We start from the raw sequence: 20,528 nt of genomic DNA, 5'->3' as shown, positions 1-20,528 counted from the left end.
CGAATCCTAATTTTATTATGGTTCGAACAACGAAACAACTTTCTGTTCACAAATTTTCGATTGTTGATTTGCCAAATAGGAGAAGAAGAAGAAAAAGAAAAAAAAAAGAAGAAGATGAGCTATCGAAAATAATTTGAAAATTATTGTTTTTCTTTTCGCTTTCCTTTTTTTTTTTTTTTTTTTTGTTTGTTTGTTGTCCATATAAAATTTTGCGGTTATTCGATTTTTATAGAATATATTCTCGTCAACGGAATGGAGCAACCAAGTCAACCTATTTACGATCCTTACACGTATCGAAAGGAAATCGCAACATTAGGGTAAATGTTCGACGGTTCGACGTTTTTACTTTTTTAAAATTCTAATCACGCATACTGCCGCTATTCTTAGGTATTGGGATGGCCTGGTACATCTAGTTAATTGTATTCTTGGCGGAGGAATATTATCAGGTCCGTACGGTTTTAAGAGGGTAGGCTGGGTTGTCGGTTTTCTCGTGTCGGCTATTGTTATGATGCTAATTGTCTATAGTTTCCGGCTATTGGTAAATAAATATGAATGTATTCGGCGTCATGTTGAAGGCTCGACTGTATTCCGTATTACAAATTAGGTGAAATGCATAAACGAGATATGTCGACGTCGTCGCGTTCCTTATATGCAATTTGGCAAAGCGATGATGGAGTGTGTAATTGAGGGCCCCAGTTGGATGCAACGTTATAAAAAATCAGTTTCGTAAGAGCTGTGAACGGCAGTTTACTTATGATCACTTATGGCTTTCATTAATTTTGTACTCCTTCTGCAGAATTTATGTATCAAGCTTTTTGGTCATATTCCATTTTGGCGTCGGAATCATGTATATTGAACTTGCTACGGAAAGCGTCAAAGATATTATCATTTATTGGTTGGGCTATATTGACTATAAGTTGGTCATGTTATTTCTGGCACCATTCCTAATCGCAATAACGATGATAAAGAAGCTAAAAAGTTTAGTACCCGTAAGCGTTGTGTCTAATATTACGGTGCTTATCAGTATGTATATATGCATACATATATATATATATATATATATATATATATTATGTATTATAAATGGACATAATTTTGTCATTGGCTTTTTCATTTAATATAGGTCTTGCAATGATTGCATACTATATGATAGCTGATACAACGCGACCGTTTAGCGAACTTTTAATGTTCAACGAATTGACCTACATACCGTTATACATTGGTCTAGTTTTGTTAAGTAATTCCTCCTTGGGCGTGGTAAGTTGCATTTTTTTTTTTTTTTATTCTTATATCGCCAAATGATGAGTAAATGAATGTTCATCGATCAGTCAGTTAGTCAGTTCGTTTCGTTTTATCGCTTTTCTGTTATGGCTTTCCCAGTTATTAGCTATTGAAGCTGAAATGAAAGATCCCGCGAGATATCTCGGCCCTTTCGGGTGTTTAAATGTGGGTATGTCTTTACTATATGTGCTATTTGCCTTATTCTCCATGTGCGGATACTGGTGTTACGGTGATAAAACCTTTTTTTATGTAATAGATAATATACCAGAAGAAGAAGTGTAAGTATTATTCATATTTTTTATTTATTTACTTATTTATTTATTTATATGTGTTTTTTTTCTTTTTTTTTTTTTTCAAAATATGGATAAATAATTATGAATTAAATTGCATATCATTTATTTGATAGCGTACCGAATGTAAGTAAAATCTTCCACGCATTGGCTATATTTTTCACGTATCCACTGCAAATTTATCCGGTTGTATCAATAATTTGGACTCACAGAATGGCGGCTCTATTCCCCCCAGAAGCGCAACCAATCTTTGAAACTTCATTCCGAGTCATGATAGTGGCTATAACCAGTAACAAGATACTCTACTTTACGTTTGTCTGCGATATTACATAATTACATACTTATTGTGTTTTTTGCTCATTTTCAGTGTTTGCTTCACTTACGATACCACACTTTGATATAATCATCTCTTTGGTCTCTAGCGTATGCTTATGTGTGCTAGGCATATCGCTTCCTGGTATAATGGACATGTGCTTAAGATATCCCAACAACTACGGTCCTTGCCATATCGCACAAGTGCGTGATATATTTTTAATATGTTTTGGTGTAACAGCTTGCCTCGCTGGTATTGTCAATGCTGGCGTTTTAATATACTACAGATATACTGGTGAAGTTCGCGTCTAACGCTTATATAATAAAATAAATATAATGCATCGATCATCATTATTATGATTATTTATATAAAAATTTTCTATTTACGTTTTGCAACAAACGAAATGACTTTGTTGGGTTGTAAATCTCGTCCTTACACTCACTCGACAAATCGCTTTTATATTTTTTTTATTACATTCACTTCATATTCGTCTTTTTCAAAAAAAGGGAAACTATTCTCAAACCTTGACAACCTACAATTTAGATAAGAGTATCCGCCTGAGTGGCCGAGTAGGCAAGAGTCTCGACTGGCAACTCAATGGTCGTGGGTTCATATCTCAAGTGCGGTAGAGTTTTTAATAAAGCCGAAAGCCTTAGATGCTAGCGCTTTAAGACTACTTTAGTCTTAGAATTTATTCTCTGGCTAAATTTATAATAATAATAATAATAATAGATAAGAGTATAATTTTCGATTTAACTATAAAGTGTTTTTTTATCTCTTTTTCTATACTTTAATAATGAAATCCCTTCGATCACCGCAATATCAATATCAATGTCAATGGTAGCTAGTCAAGAGCTACCGAGAGTATACCATTTGTCGAAGAGTGCAAGCAAACAGTCAAGATATCATTTACTTATGTTTCTTACCAAACTTGTTAGATAGACTTTAGGGGACTGCAAACCAAACGCCAAACTCTTACGATAACGTCTACCAGCGAGGGATTGACAAAAGAAGAACTTAACATCGTTCTAATCAAAAAAAAAAAAAAAAAAAAAAGAAGACAAAGACGAAGACGAAGACGAAAACAGTCATGGTAACGTTAAGGAGCCCGACAATAAAGCGCGATGCTTGGCTGATACACGATTCAACTCAGAAAAAAATCGCTCGCGTAAATTTTTACCACTGAATGTTCGGTAAAATCTTGCATGGCCTGTCGAACCTGGTCGGAGAAGAATGCCAGCAAGAAGTAATGCATAATGCACAGCGAGGATTTACACGACAGACTTGGAAGACTTGTGTTGTCAAAAACTGAAACGATTGTATTTGGTAATGAAAACAAAAGATAAAAAGAAACTGACTAACGCAATAAAAAGTACGACGTAGATAAGTATTAGGCTGAGAATGTAAAAAATCACTCGCAATAGGAACAACGATCAATTATGGAGATTATATATATATATTATATATATGTATATGTATTGCCCTTCTCAACATGCATTTGTGCAATGAATGCCAATCGATCGGGAACTCTTAGCAAGACCGACCTCTTAGCAAGCCAAACGCTTAAGGCTTTCTGCTAAGAAAAGTAACTATAGAACTGGGGTAAGTGAATGGCTGCGCGAGCCGTTTCTTTACAGAGAATTCCACATGAGATATCGAACATCGAGCATGTAAGGCATTTTGTGAAGAGGTTGCACTTAGTCTCGTTTTCTAAATCGGATATACTCCCAACCTATCGATCTTTGTCGTCGTACAATGAACCACCCTAAGCTGGACGAGTGCTCTTTCTAACCGTAGATCCCTGCAAAAAAGTCCATATATTTACAGCACGGACAGACCATGCTCTTTGAAAGATATAAATTTTGCTTCGCTTGTTCTAATGTTCGGTTTTTTTTTTCTTTTTTTTTTTTTCTTTTAAATTTAAATTCTTTAAAGGATTTAATTTTTGCTCATTTGTGTACCTATATATATATATCGTATTCGAGCGCCTGTTGTTATTAAGAAAAGAAGAATAAAGCGTTATTTTCCATGCACATCTATATACATTTTTGGTATTTTAATCAAACATTCATTGTGTTGCTTTATAGCATTAAATTTGATATTTGTATTGTTGTTAAATAATGTTATTGTTGTTATTGTTGTTGTTGTTGTTATATTTGTTGTTATTGTTATTATTATTGTTGTAGTACACTAGTTGTACGCTTGTAATAAAAAATTGTGAAAAATTGCCGACAATTTAGTGTAACTATGCGGCAACGAATAATAAAAGGGGGGACTTTTCGTTTACAACATGTGCGACTACACCAACGAACAACAAAATGTTGAATTAATTCTCTTTCGCTCTTTGAACATACCATTACAGCGTAGACACGGACACGGGCACACATTTTTGTAGCATTAGCTTTAGTTTATAGAAGAGGTATTAGTGCGTTACACAACAACAACAACAACAACAACAACAACAATTGAGATTTTCTGCTATTGAACTGTTACTGACCACTGCTATACTGTATGCCTGCTTTATGTTTATTTGTTTGTTTGTTTGCTTGTTGTAGGCATTGGGTAACAGTAGCCGTATGAAATGACGGCGTACAAATCTTTTGTTACTGAACCACTTAATAAGAATAATCATGATAATAATCATTATTGACCAATAATCGATGAATGCATGTTAAGTCCTATAGAATGCCAATACCTATGCATTCGTCTACAAACTGCTGTACTATTTATTATCGAAATACAAGCGTACTTGCATAAATACATGCATACTTCCATACATCCATATATATATATTATATATATATATATATATATATATATATATATATATATATATATATTTGAGAATGCATGAATCCATGTGTAATGTGACGGGCATGTAAGTTAAGTGTGCGTATCTGTCTATTAACTAAGTTTACACAAGTAGGCAGAATCGCACAATCTATCTATACACATACACAGGGCACAAGTAAAGATTTGAGTTTTAATTTTACAGCAACGCAGGCATAAACAAAATTAAGTGACCATTAAAATGCCATAAAGTCAGTTATGTCGCATACCGAGATATTATCCAAACGAGAGCTAGTGTCGTCCGGTCCGTTCCTCCGTTGGTCGTTTCGGCTTCAATCAATTGTTGGATATTAGGTAGCTTGGCATCGGCGGCGGCGGCGGTGGTTCTGTGTGATTCATAAGAATTAACGTCTAACTATAATACGGCTAATAAGCATATAGGTCTATATACTTATATACAAACGTATATACATAAAATGCATTATTACTACCGCTGCTATCATTACTACTGCGCACTACCACAATTGCAACCACTACTACTACTACTACTACTACTACTACTACTACTACTACTACTACTATTGCTACTACTACTACTACTACTACTACTACTACTACTACTGCTACTGCTATTATTAATACTATTACTTGCTACGTTAGTTAATGCGCTGAGAATGAGAATGGGATCCATAAGCAGAGACGCTACTATTTTTCGTTAATCGCAATGATGATGAAAATTATGGTGATTATTTTCTTCTGTGGCGGTCACTGCAAAACAACAATGACACGATGACGACGGCATTAAACCTGCACTTAAGATCGACATTAATTTCATTTTGTGTTTGCCTTGATCGGATGATGCAACGTCTGGCCAGGCATATGGCGTCTGACTTGTCTTAAATATGAAAACTTATATACTTCATACACAGTTGACATTTATAACTCATAAATTTGGAAATCATTTAATATTTGACTGATTAAAATTGCAAGGAAAAGAAGGGCTTGGACTTTAACAAGCGAAGAAAGAAGCGAAAAGCAAAAAGCAAAAACATTAATTGCAAATTCAATAAAGACTTTTTTTTTTTTCTCTTTTTCAATTTAATAGGAGTTGAGTAGATTGTATTCAAGAAAGAAAAGTATATATAGTTTTACGGCGCGTTATCTGTACAAACGGCTTAGAAATATAACCCACTTTAGCAAGTAGCGGTCAACGTGAAAATCATAAAACCATTCATAAATTAACTAAATAATAACAACAACAGCACTAGCAGCGACATCAACATCTATGAGAATGAATGAATTTTTAATTACCCACAGGACGCTCGCACACAGGTTAAAGTCGTCGACTGCTTACATTCACTGGACAAACTGAAGCAAGAAAGAAAAAGAGAAGGGAAAAGCGAAGGAGAAAGGGAGAGAGAGAAAGAGAGAAAGAGAGAAAGAAAGAGGGAGAGAGAGAGAGAGAGAGAGAGAGTAAGACAGGGACGAGACAGCAAACAAATTGCCATCATTTCGCGACAACACGTATGGGGAATATAACATGATATTGTTGTTGATGCAGGCAGCTTGTGAGAGATTATGCGGCAGCCACCATTAACTTTAACGGTCTGTAAACTTGAATGGAAAGTTAGTTAAAATAAATACATTTACCCACACGCATACACACATACATACATACATACATGCACACATGCCCATATATATATATATATACACACACACACACACACACAGAGTTGTTTATACATTAAGTAGTAAAAATGCTTCCCGTAACAGTTAAACACCCGCTATATGTGAAAAGAAAATGCATACCAGAGACGATGGACATTAAACAATCTAACGGAAATCGTTTTTCCGCATGCGAATGGTTAACAGAAATTACCAGTGCAGCGACTACTACTACTACTACTACTACTACTACTACTACTACTACCGCTGCTGATTTTAATGCTTTTTGTGAACCTGCTGCTGTAATATAATTTCCCTTGTGTGCAGCAGGTTGCCTTTGCAACGGATGCGGTTTTGTGGTCTTCTGTTCCGATTTTTATACCTTACACTACCAAGTGGCATCAGTTATATTAACTGCATGCGCATATCTGTGACAAAAAGCAAAAGCCAAATATTTTATTTATTTTTTTCTTACCTCACACACACACACACACACATTTTCATTAATTTAAATTAATTTCCGCAAGCTGCTTTCTTAGTAAGTATACGTTTGCAATCGAGCTTGAATTAAATTTCGAAAGTTTCATAATAAGCTAAATAATGAAATAATTAAAGCAGATGAGTATTCTTTTATAACCGCTATTGAGAGGGACATGTAACGCCTGACCGCCTAATTATAAATAAGAAGCACTTCATCCGCGTCTTAATTTTGGTCTACACACTGGACGCGATGGATGCGGGCACGTGCAGACTTCCAAATCGACTTTCTGGTATTGATTTTCGAAATGAAACGTCATCAACTGTAGTATTCTCACTTGTTTGCTTGTGCGTATGCTATTTGTATTCTTGCAAAACATCTGATTTACTTGAACTGTAAACTCTATTGCGCGTATAACCAAAGTCAAGTGCATTGATGCAAAGTAATTAACATTGACTATGAACGAACGGGTAAGATTGGGCGGCAGAGGGTGTTAACACAGTGATGATGATGATGATGATGATACAAATATACTTGATTTGACTTTACACTCATATAAAAGCACGTACTGTACATACGCGTACTCGCATCTATCCCAAGTTTTTCGATATGATAATATCTTGTCTTGCCCGGTTATTTAGTTGTGGGTCACGACAACATTACTTAGCATCCGGAAAACTGTATCTTTGCGATTTGAAACTGGAATTATACGAATAAAGTAAGAGCAAAAAAAATAAAAAAAATAAAAATAAATAAATAAAATAAATAAATAAAAACCACTTCACCGGAAATGTAAAGTGTAAACACGGCCACAATAACTACAACGAAAAAGCAAAGACATTTTTCAAACTGTCGTCTCTGTCTTTGCCTTTTAGTCAACGAATGAGGACGCGTTATAAACATTTATCATGCCGCTTAATAATCATGCTAATGACACCTGTTTAAGATAAACCATCACCGCACATGCAATACAAAAAAAATAAAAATAAAAATAAAAAAAAATAAATAAAAAAAAAATAAAAAACAAAAACAAGAAGAAATACAAAAAGTGCAACAACACTTTTGACCATAGAAAAATTATTTCAACTCATATCAAGAACGGAACACAAAAAGCATTTTGCATGTCAGGCAACATAAACTGGAGTAGAAGAAACTCAATAACATCTCAAAAACAAGCCCAAAACAAAAACGTAAACATTTTAACCTTGCCACGCATGCAACAACAAGGCAGCAAATATTCGAAATAAATACGATAACAACAACAACAACAATAACAATAGCAACAAAAATACAATGTATGGGGCACTCAAGTAAGATTTAAGCAAATCGAACGGAAAAAAGAAATGTTTTTGAAAATTCATTCTCGCCTTTCGGAAAGTCGTCGCTTACATGCCCTTCTTTTTGAAAATATAATGTCTTTATCAATCTATGTGAATCCAAAACTGTAAGCCGTCATAACCGATATATGATACGAGAATGCGAAAAATACTAACATAACGTTTAGCAACTTTTTCTCAAACCGATGCTAACAGAGCGATATTTTTTGGCCCAACCACCAATAGCAAATCAATTTCGGGATGAGTATTGGTCAGGTATATAAACCGTATTCGGAACATCGAGAGTTTTGGTTGAGACATAAGAACAAGAAGACTTTCACTAGACATATCAAAATTATTTCTTCAGCATATTTTTGTAAGTTATATCGTTATGGAACTATCCATATAAGTATCCCTTAACTTATTGCTGAGGTAAGTTAGATCGCCATTCATATGTTGGTCTATTTGAACAAAACGAAACTTGACCGAAATGCAATAAGATTTAACATTGACTTGTTGTCTTCCAGTACATAGCTAGACAATTGACAGGGTAGAGGCGAAGAGAGGCGCATTTAAAATGTACTACCACAAGGCATAGTGGCGGTATATCCTTTTCATCCAATTTTTGTGTAGTGCTGTGTATTGCTAATACACAGCCAACGTACACCCAGAACGAAAGAACGATTCAGTTTAACTGCTTGGGCTGTTTGGCGTATTAAAAGCAAAACAAAAACGAAAACAAAAGCAAAAATAAAAAGGAAAAGGAAAAACAAAAGCAAAAAAAAGGCGAATGAAAAAACCGCCACATTGTCATTTGACGATGATATGTGTGTGTGTGTGTGTGTGTGTGTGTGTGTGTATGTGTGCAACTGTCGCCTCAGATTGCATACGCTTCGCCAGCAGAGTGTCTGTTGCATTAACAGTATACAGTGTGGTGTCATTTACTTGCTCCATTCTCTCTCTCCCATACCCTTCCCCCCTCCCCCCCTCTTCCCTCGCACCCTTCCTCTCCCGCGCCCCACTCCACTACACTACACTACACCACACATCCTCAAGCTCAGTTATATTCAACTCCTTTAGTGGATTATTTGATTTATTGAATGAATAGATTAACTTAGCAGATCTGTTGGTTCCTTTAATTAATTTGTTTCTTTCACCAAATCGAATGTTCTCTGGCTGTTCACTTCGCTCTTCGCTTTGCGTACTCGTTGCGTTCTGTCTCACCGTTCTTATGTCTACGCTTCTTATACTATGCGTTCATTTAGTGCTCAGTTTCCTCCCATCTCCGGTATCCTTTATGGAATGAAATGACCATAAATTTTAAATTGAACATCATCGCTATGTTCGTTTGTCTGCTGAGCTGTCAGCTATATATGCAGTGTGGTATATATTTGTGTACATTTAACTTTTCCTTTTATTTTTTTTTTTATTTTTATTTTATTTTTTTTTCTTATAAGCTTTTGTATTTTACATGTCATTTGATTCTGTTTTATGGCACAATGTCGGTTTTTGTCCTGATTGTAAAATTTTCACAACTTTAACTTTGTAGTGAAATCGAAAAGTTTAATCAGTGAAAGGAAAATGCAGTAAAAAGATGCTCTGAAGATCGATTATAGAAAAAACTTTATAAACTTATCCCAATCATCATAGTTTGCTGTTCCGAGCACAAGCATCGGATGGATTCGACAGATCTATCGACAATTGACTAGACGTTGATCATAGCAGACTTGGCGAAATGAGTTTTATTTCTTTCCGAACTAATCGCGGACTACTTTCGCCATACACGAACTACGGTCTATTCGGATTAATAAAATCTCTATAATCGTTATTAGTTGTCCTTTGGAATGCATTAAAGAGCAGAAAGTCTGCTTATCGGAATAATCTATCATCAGTTACCGCATCCACATCCACATCCACATTCAGCTGGGTAGCCGATCAGATAAGAACCGTCTGACCTATAGGGAATGCCCGAGTCATCATTAAAGGCCTAACACTTATCGATTGGGCACACACCCGCTCTTACGCTCTTTCTCTTTCCTCTCTCCACGCGGGACATCATCTATCATCTCCTGCGTGATTGGTCATATTAAAAAAAAAAAAAAAAAAAAAAAAATTCTGTACACGCGATTGCCCTTCTGGATTGTCATGAGAAATACTTGTATTAAGAAACAAACAAAAAGTTTCGTATTTTGATAGCGATCGCTGTACTGCTTGTTGGGTTAATGCTGATGGCTTGATTAAGTTGCTTTTCTTAGTGTTTGGTGATGGGAGAGTTGGGCAATTTGCGAAGAGATTATCTTTGCTGTCTGAAAACCTCAGATATCAACGAAAACGCTAATGCCCGAGTCCAAAGCTACGTAGTAAAGAGATCAAATGTTTAAAAGTCCGGATCCCATTAAGGAATTAAGGATAACGGTATAGATTCGGCCGCCTTGTTTAACTTTAAATTTAATCCTAATCTTTAGATTTAAGATAGTTTGAATCATCGATTAATGAACACTGCTCGTTTTTTTTTTTTTTTTTTTTAATGGACTTCTGGACTGCTTTTGTCCCTAAGAGACAAAAGTCGGCCCAACTTAATCAAATGTATTCGATTTTGGAAAGTTTAAAAAGGATTATCTATCCATATGCTAGCACTTTGATTTCCGTAGAGCGTTGTTGGTTCTTTTTGGCCGAGCTATATAAAATTTCAAAAATTTGATTATATCGGTTTTCTGTTAAAATTGCATCCGCCGCATCGAGCAAAGCAATATAGTTCATTATTCATTTTATAGAAAACACAATGAAATATCCATTACCCATATACCCGTTGCATTTAGATGAGAATATAAACTAACTTTGCTGCTACTACTACTACTGCTACTACTACTACTACTACTGCTACTATTTGAAATACGTGAAATAATATGTAAATATTCTCGACCAACTTCTTACTCGGGCTCTTTCGCGGTTGTGCCATTTATTTATTTTTATTTTTATTTTTTTTTTGGACTTTTCCAATCTACAAGAAATTAGTTCGCCACAATATATATAGTTGGGAAAGGTGTATGTAATGGAATTCGCAGCAGACGCAGCAAACAAACATAGCTAATAGTAAGACATATGGAAAAAAACCCAATGAAAGAGATAAAAATCTCAAAGCTTTCTCATTCCTATTCGATCTTATCAAACATACTTTATGTAATTAGCAACGCATATCCTTTTACACATATATCCAAATGCCTGACTGAGCAATTAAATGAAGCGATCATTATCTTATATATTTAAACTTCATGCAAGCTCCAATCTGTCTCTCTTGTACTCATCGAGAATTTATTCAAGTAATTCAGCCCAAGATGTCATTTAGCCAATAAACGTTCATTGAAAGAACGAAAGAAGATTTTCCAAAACACGCAGCTTGCTTTAGACGTTTTCTAATGGCCCCAATGGGGTAACAAAAAAAGGGAAAAGAATTTCAATAAGTTTATTGCCAATGTATATGTGAGAGACATAGTAAATTATCCAAATTTGTCGTTAAGGAGGTTGTGACTAATTGGATATGTATTGGGTTTGACTTCACCCACATGATGCAGAGAATCAAAACTCGAAGAGAAGCGTCCGCATTAGCTAAGTTAACGAACCGTTCTGCTTCTTTCTTGCTTGCAATTCTCTTTTTGTGTGAAATTAAAAAAAAAAAATTAATTAAAATTTTATAGGCAGTTAAGACTGACCATTCCAGGCCATACTCTAGATCACTTTGCTTAGTGCAATTCTTCATCTTGTATTTGTTATATCTTGCTTGCATTATTTATTTATTTATTCATATCTACTTGAGCAATATAGACTTGACACGAGCTAGGCTGCTTTTTTAATAACAACTTATTATGTTTTTTTTTTTTTAATTTTTTAAACGAAAGGACTTAATTTCATGAAATTATATACTAACATAGCTGTTAGTCTTTTGTTTTCATATATCACACAGATAAGGTAGAGAAGAACGAAATTTTGGTTATAATGACCATAGCACTCTTCGCTCCTTGAAGTGGTGAAGTAAAGAACTTTCGCACACTTACAATACATAGATAGAAATATTTAACGCGATGCTACCAAATAGTTTTGAATCAGCTGTGTTTTCCTAAAATCCTTGCTTGAGTGTTGCATGCATCGGCATGAACTTAAAAAAAACTGCTACCACATGATGTGGAGTTCATTTTAAAAGTCGGTTAAGAAAAGGAAAGCATAAATTTCGATATATGTCATGAATCACTTTACTATAAATACGAAAAAAACAAAGAAAGTAACTCAAATCTGATAAATTTACACTAATTAGGACAATTATCATTTTACATACATATATACATTTATCGAAAATTGAATGAGTTCCTGAGTGAAATCTATTCCATTTTTATTTACATTCTAAACAGTCGATTAATAGTCATTGCGGACATTTACATACGAAATATTCTCATTAAAAAAAAAAAAAAAAAAAAAAAAAAAGAGAAAAAGAAAAAGAAAAAGAAACAGAAAAAAAGAACCAACACAACCAAGATGCTGCGGGCAACAAAAACTAATAAATTTTATGCGTTGTCAATATGTGTCGCCTAACTGGTGTCATTTCAATTGTAAGCATGTTGAAGGGAAAATAAGAAGAAGAGCAGTGAATCCCACATTTCATATTTAAACTCCCACGGTTCGCAAAGCAGGCAGCTTCAGGTCCTGCACCATTATTTGAGCATGGCATTGCATAGCATATTATGGGTAAATATTGAATACCACCATCATGGAAGAGTTAAGTATTTTATTTGTGTGTTTATTTGCTGCCAATTGATTTTGTTCCATATTTTAGTAGTTTCTTGCTTATGTTTTGCGCGCTGCGCACATCCGTATACCTAGATATATACTTTTTTTTTTTTTTTTTTTTTTTTTTCTTAATTTTCATTTTGTTACTTCTCTTATTTTTTGCTTCATCTTTTTTTCATCTCTTTTTGTTTTTTTGTTTTTTTTTTTTTTTCTTTTTTTTGGCAGTTAAACTGTAATAAACATGCACAATATGGAACCTGCTGAGTCTGCAGGAAAGTAAGGCTATATGTAAGTATGTATAGATGCGTATGTATGGGCTATAGATTTTTACACTTATATATATATATATATATATATATATATATATGTGTGTATAGATGTATAGATATGGGCCGACAATATGTTTATGATGGTAGCAACAGCAACACAACACCAACATATAAATTTACGGATATGTTGGTGGTCATATGGCATGCGGAGAACGAACAAGAGACAGTGATCAGTAAAAGTTTATTACCAATACACCTAAAATAGATTTGTAATAATCTGTTTGTTTAGCCGTTGGCTTTTTGTAACAACAACAACAACAACAACAGCAGCAGCATGAAATAAATAAAAGAAAAATGAAGAAGACTTATTTAACCACAATCAATATGACTAGAAACTCCCTCTTACTCGTCTTCCTAAAAGTTTTTTTTTCTTTTTAAATGTGTTTATTCGTTTTTTTTTTTTATTAGCTCGTTGCATTACCGTGAAGTACAGCCAGCAACTTAAAGAGTTCGTTCTTCTCTTTTATTGTTAATTTTTTTTTTTCGTTTTTTTTTCTCTTTTCAACTTTTAACTAGATGTACTGTATTGTTGTTTGTGTTGTATGCATGCATCATACTCCCTTGTCATATATATATATATATATATATATATATAAATGCACACACACACACACACATGCGTATATATATGGCTACATGTATGTAGGCAGCAAAAGTGATCGGATGTTATGCGTTTCACATGCATATGATTGTAATTATATTCCATTACATGATATTTTACGCCTTGAGGTCATGTCATATTTACTCAAAATACACACACATACACATACACACACACACACACACACACACATAGACACATACATACATGTTCTCTATGTAGGTATAAGTGCAAATGTTTGTAAATCGGAAAAAAAAAAAAAAATAAATAAATAAATAAATAAAAATAAAATTATATAACCAGGCAGACTCAACGCGTGCCGTATCCATGAATCGATGAACTGACTGCCAATTTGAAAGCAATTTGTTAGTGGATTTTATTGTAATATGCTGTTGGCATAATGGTGGCAGTTTTGTGAAAATCGTTAAACCAATGTGTTTTAGTACTTATGTATGTATATTTAAATGAATGTTTGTGCATTTGGCTGTGTGCATGTTTTAATAATATAGCAGTTAATGTACTGTTAGCAGTAGCTGAAACATTAATATTAAATTTTAATATCTTGTATAATAAAATAAATTATAAAATAAGCGTAAATGCAATAAACGGTTTGGCCCGACTCCTTACGACCCTATTTTAATATCAATATTTATTGGCCACCAATTATTTTCAAACCAAATGATATTTCCCATTTATTCTGTTTATCGTATGCCTTCATTTTGCCGAGTAATTCTGATATGTTTTCATCAAAAATTTTCTCTAAAAATTATAAAAAATTTCGGCCTCAGTTAATTGCTTACGTCATTTAGTACAATAATGCCTATCGAATTGACATCAAAAACATTGTAAAATATATGTTAATTTTCGCTAAAAGTGATTTTCGATACCATTCAGTCCGCGTATTTGCTGTTGACCGTTGGAGTTGTCGCGATTACTGAAATCGTTTAATGTTGAATTTTCTTCGCTTATGCCCACAGATCAAGGTAGAGAACTAATGTCACATCATTCGTTTGAAATATTGAAGTGAAATTTTTAACACAAATACTCAAACACATCGCATTGACGATTGAAGTTCGATGAAAGTTCAAAATATCTGTATATAGGTTGATAGTTACGTAAATTCTCCCTTTTGCGAAAAACAGTAAATTTCTTAATTTTTTTTTTTTTCAAATAAGTAAGTAAGGCTTCGACGAAAAGACGTCGCTTTAACGATGTTAATCTTTATTTATTTATTTTTTTTGTTTTTTGTTGGCAATAAATGAGTTTTCAATTAGTTAGGCGCTTCGTTCAACCAATGACTAATCATTTCAATTTAATAAAAATATGCATAACATATTAGTTTTAGAATATCAATTAACAATTATGAGATTGTGAAGTTAACATCGTACTGTCGAACTGTTCAGAATCTTACAAAAATCAAATTTCGAAGCGAATAACTTACTCGAATCCATTGATACTTTCGTTGATAATTTCGCTTAGCTAAGACGGAAATCATCTGATTATTACTTCAATAGATTCTGAAATCGAATTTAACTGAATATTCAAATAGTAACTAATTTGTCCAATCGGAGATACTCAGCGGTATCAGCATAAGATATTTTTCTCAGATTTTTTGAGACCACTTGCAGCGATTCAACTGAATTTCTCGATGCACATCACATGCATGCTGCAGCATATTTAGTTGTTTTTTTTTTTTTGCCTTTTTTTAATATTCAGAAATGGTTGTTACATGCTATGCAGTAATCTACCCAGATTCATTCTATTCTTAGCTGCTTGTTAATTGCTAATATATGGAATAAAACATCTTTTTGGTCTCAGCTAATTTAGAAAATACTTTTCAATTTCTTAGAGGAAAGCTATGGTCTCTTATATCCAAGGTGGAGGCATAATTTTCGCATGAGATGTGGCTTAAAAAGGCTTAAACTACTTTTCCTAAACATTCACTCTAATGCCCGACCATGGTTAGGATCTATTTAGGATCCCCTTAATCATGGTTTTAATAAAATATCACTTTCAACATTTCGAGCACTGATTATCTCATGGAAGAAAAGCGAACTCAATGAGTTCGAATTTAATCAGCTGTTGTAGGGAGTTAACTTGCAGCCGGCCTTAAGATAAACAATTTCTATTTCTTCATTCATTTGTCCACCTGTTCATCTCTTTTAACTAAGATTACGACCTAAAAGTTTAGTCCAAGTTATTCAATTTACTATTAAATTTTTCATTATCATCTTCGTATATGTATATATATAAGCTTAAGATTAAACATCAACTAGATCGTTAAATTTATTCGCGATGAGAAAGTCATTGTTCGGTGTTGTTTATATAATAAAAATCTTTACTTATTACCAATACATATAAATTTAACTGTTAAGCTTACATATGAACACCGTATATATATATATATATATATATATATATATGTGTGTGTATGCTTGCAATGTTAGCATAAACGTTTTACTAAGAATATAAACTATATGCTTTGGCATTATTGGCTATGAGGGTATGAACTATTTGGGCTTGCTTAGTTCTCAACTATTCTCTCTTCACTTGTTTTAAGATCTCTGGGAAAAAAACATCACGAAATACTTTATTATTACCTCACGCCTCTGCAAATTTCCTCTAGGCGCGCACCTACGTTCTACGTACGCATTATTATAACCTATCTAAACGCAAACAAGCAAAAAAAAAAAAAAAAAAAAAAATATGATTATATTTTATATTTAATGCAATAAATAATGAATAAAAAAAAAAAAAGAAAAAAATATATATGCTTCTTTTTTGTTATTAATAAAATTGTCAAAGATCTGCTTAATTTCTGACAGTTTGTCTCGTGGCAATAAATTAAAAGTTGTAATCATTGTAAATATGAATAAGGTGTCTGTCTATTTGTCTGAGTATATGTATATATGTGTCTATCTATCTGTCCTACAAGCTTCTTTCCAACAGTTTTTATGGGTTGTTGTCTTATATATAGATTCGCATACAATGTGACAACATATCATTGGCGTTAAATGTCGTGCAGCATGCAATCAGCCAACATACCTGTAACAAAACAACAAACAGTCGGTAAGTCAGGCAGACAGTCAACCAGGCAGTTAGTCCGGTTGTTACCGGTTGTTTAATAATTCTGGCGGGGGTTTTATACATTTTTTTTTTTTTTTGCCAGATTTATATATTAAAAAAAAAAATAAATAATAATAATAATAATAACTTAAAATATGTGTATGAATGTATGTATGTAATGTGGCGATTTTATATTATCATAAAAAAGAATTTGTGTGAAAATTAATATAAATTTAATTTAATTTATTTATTGTTACTTTTTTCGTTTTCGAACAGTCGGCAACACCGATAAATGTCAAAAATTACATAAATTGTTGCACTTTCTGTTAAAATCAAAAAAAAAAAATAAATAAAAAAACAAAAACTGTTAGATCTCGCTTTTTTTAATTTTTTTTTTTTTTTTTTTTTTTTTAAGATGCAAATTTTATTTGCATTTTAAGTTGGAAGTATCACTAGACGCTAAGCTAGATTCAAGCGTCAAGCAAGACCATTTAGGTCATAGACAATAATTATAAATAGCGTTTCAGCTGGATTCCCGAACACATTGATGAACTTCTCGCTTAATTTATGCATGTATGGTTTGTTTGATATGATGCTGTGACCAAAAGTAATGATCAATATTCAAATTCAATTACCCGGATCCATCAAATATTACATATATATATATATAGTGTACATTTGTAGTCCTATGACAGATATCTATGTCAAATTTCACATCGTAAACGTGATTAGTGTTTCAGCTGCGTTTCTTACATTGGTTGATTTTGTTGAGCAAAGAAGTCGCCTTAAATTTTGTTTGTGAAAAGAAATCGGACGAGACATCATTTGTCTATCTTAAGTATTTCATTGGCCAATGGAATAACATAATTAATCCAGGTGAGAATGAACCTCAAAACTAGTTGCTTTAGTTTATCTCTCTGCTAATGTGTGCGTTTAAAGGCTAAAGTTATCCTTAATCGATTAGAAAATCAATTTTTTATACACTAACATATACACCCCTTGTGCTACATATAAGCATATTAAGAATGTGAACTTGAGATAAATTCATCCTTTATTCTACCGATCGATTCAGAAAGTAATTCCGAAATTTGTCTATCCGTCCGTCCGTGTGACATCCGATTTGCTTGAGAGGCAGGCATGAACGCTATTGGAAAATTGTTCGGATCGGTGCGCTTTTTCGACCACTACCCCTATAGCGCCTAGTAATGGGAAGTCATTGAAAAAATTGAAATTTTTTAAAATTTTTCGACAAAACCTCGCTGAGTAATAGTACTTCAACATACCAAATTCGTATGGAATGTTTGCTTCTACTGGGTCAATTTTTTGAATCCCCTCTCCTATCGCCGTTCCAAGTAATTTGATATAAAAATGAACTAAAGATTTCTCATGAATAGTAAGCGCTTTAGAAAAAGGTTTAATTTATATAATATTTTATGATGAAAATTGGTTTAGGAAAAATATTTACACTAAGAATTTCGAATCGGATAAGTCGATCGATCTTGTACACCCTAACATATGTAAGGGTTTTCATGTTGCCTTATAAAAATCTAAATTCCCATTTTTTATGACTGAAAATGAAAAAATCAATATTTTTCGAAAGTAAATTGAATTCAAATAAATTTCCGGTGCTGTTTTGGGCATCCCGTAATATGAGGGTTTTCATGGAAAGCGTGCCTTTGCATCAAAATAACGTATACTTTTTGGCGTATTATTACTATAACAAGTGAATAACTGTACTAAGCGAAGTGGTGTAGGGTATGTGATAGTCGACCTTGTTTGACTATAATCTTCTTACGTGTTTTCTTTAGTGTTAATTGTTAATTGATAGTAAAAAAAAAAAAAATTGTATTACCTCAAAGGTTCATCGACTACGAATTAAGATTAAATGGGATGCATTAACGTTTCCAAAGCCATGCAAGAAATCGAATGTGATCTATATACGTGCGCCCGTGTCCCTACGTCTCTTTCTCGCCCTCTGCTTCTCTCTCTGCCTGTGTATGTGTGTGTGTGTGTAATGGTACTACTGCCATGACTTAAGACCTCAATGGTAGCAGGTTCTGCGACTGCAATTGATAATTAATTAGAACAAACTTGAAGTCTTTCATAAAAAACTAATATTAGTATCATTGATTAGATATCAAGTAAACGGAAACACTTGATCGAGCATTGCTCACACTTTTCGCTGATCAGATCACGAAACTTACCCAATAGGCCTTTCCGCAAATGAGCTTAATGCCCAAACCGTGAAATGACAGACTTCCACTTCAGCCATACCTTTGTTTAGAAGTGAAACACAACAAGATGAACATTTATCTGGTGATCTCTGCACTTACTAAGTAGAATATACGCATTTATGGAGCATGTTAAGGAACAAAATTGAAATATTTGAGTCCTTGTAGCCTTACTATCCAAATCGGGCAAGTTCTGCAAACAGAAAGTAATTATGTCAATGATTTGGTATCGATATCATGCATTTATCTATGTCGAGAGGAAACATTTAATTGAATATACAATTTGGTGATGCATATGCACAACAACAACAACAAAGACAGTTATGGTAACAAAAAAAAAATAAAAAAAAATATAGCTTGACAACCAAGTTTTCTCAATACTCTAAATATAAATGCATAATTCGTTGGTCTACAATTCCCGTATAAAGTGTTTTATAATAAACCTACACAATCGCTGATAACGAAACAAATTTACGATCATTCTCCCGCCAGTTGCAAGTTTTTCTTTTTTGGACATTTTTTTTCGTTTGTTTGTTTGTTTGTTTGTTTTTTTTTTTTAACGTTAAATACAATTTTATGTACCCTAGTTTTGCACTAAATGCACTAAAACTAGTAAGCCTAAGTTAGTAAGCCTTTGTTAGGAAACAACGCCGCAGCAGTTAACACCTCCAAATATGTAATTGAATTGCAATTCTCGCCTTTAGTACGGTAATTAACATCAATAACGTTCCGTTGATTTTTAGATATGCATATGTTTTTATGATTATGCTCGTTTGTGGGCAACAAGCAACGAACATCATATTACATAATTAAATTATTGAAATTTTTATGTTTGAAATTCTGAACCCCCGTGAGAGTTAATCATCATAAAATCAATATTTATTTTTTTTTTTTTTTTGACTTTAGATATTCAAAGTATCAGTTGTGCATTAAATTTATTATCATCTGAAATATTAAAAATTTTCAATGCTTTTAGAAAATGCACACTTTTGATGAAACGAGAAAAGTGCTAATACATTTGTCTGTCCATCCGTTTTTGATTATCAGTATTTTCACAATAACAAAATATTCATGTACAATACAAATAAATTAAGGCATAAGGCACAAAAATTTTGCTAATTCGTAATCGCTTTAATGTTTGACGGTAATTGTGACTTACACACAAATACGCCAACAATACGCTTGAGCAATCTAATCGTCAATCATTTACATGTTGCATAAAAAATATCGATACAAGAAATAAATCGAATATTAAAAGAATTATGAAGAGTTTCGATGCGAAGCTTTTATCGTTGACTCAACTCACACGGCCAGGCTTAAGGAAAAAAAGTCTCGATGTCATAACTTTGACGTGTCCATAACGAAGTCTCCGAATAATATCTGTAG

General features: G+C 33.3%; 1 protein-coding gene across 1 annotated transcript; it reads left to right on the top strand.

Annotated features, from left to right (window-relative positions):
- The first annotated feature begins 252 nt into the window (after positions 1-252).
- LOC119644957 (proton-coupled amino acid transporter-like protein CG1139) lies at positions 253-2,195 on the top strand. The gene is made up of 8 exons (XM_038044700.1): positions 253-317; positions 388-538; positions 605-726; positions 797-1,023; positions 1,124-1,257; positions 1,381-1,559; positions 1,688-1,860; positions 1,939-2,195. The coding sequence occupies exons 1-8, from the start codon at positions 253-255 to the stop codon at positions 2,193-2,195; spliced, it is 1,308 nt and encodes a 435-aa protein (XP_037900628.1).
- Positions 2,196-20,528: the final 18,333 nt, after the last annotated feature.

The sequence above is a fragment of the Glossina fuscipes genome, unplaced genomic scaffold, assembly GCF_014805625.2.
Source record: "Glossina fuscipes isolate IAEA_lab_2018 unplaced genomic scaffold, Yale_Gfus_2 1, whole genome shotgun sequence".
Taxonomy (NCBI): domain Eukaryota; kingdom Metazoa; phylum Arthropoda; class Insecta; order Diptera; family Glossinidae; genus Glossina; species Glossina fuscipes.
The sequence above is the reverse complement of the archived record's forward strand: the minus strand, read 5'-3'. Positions and strand labels throughout refer to the sequence as shown.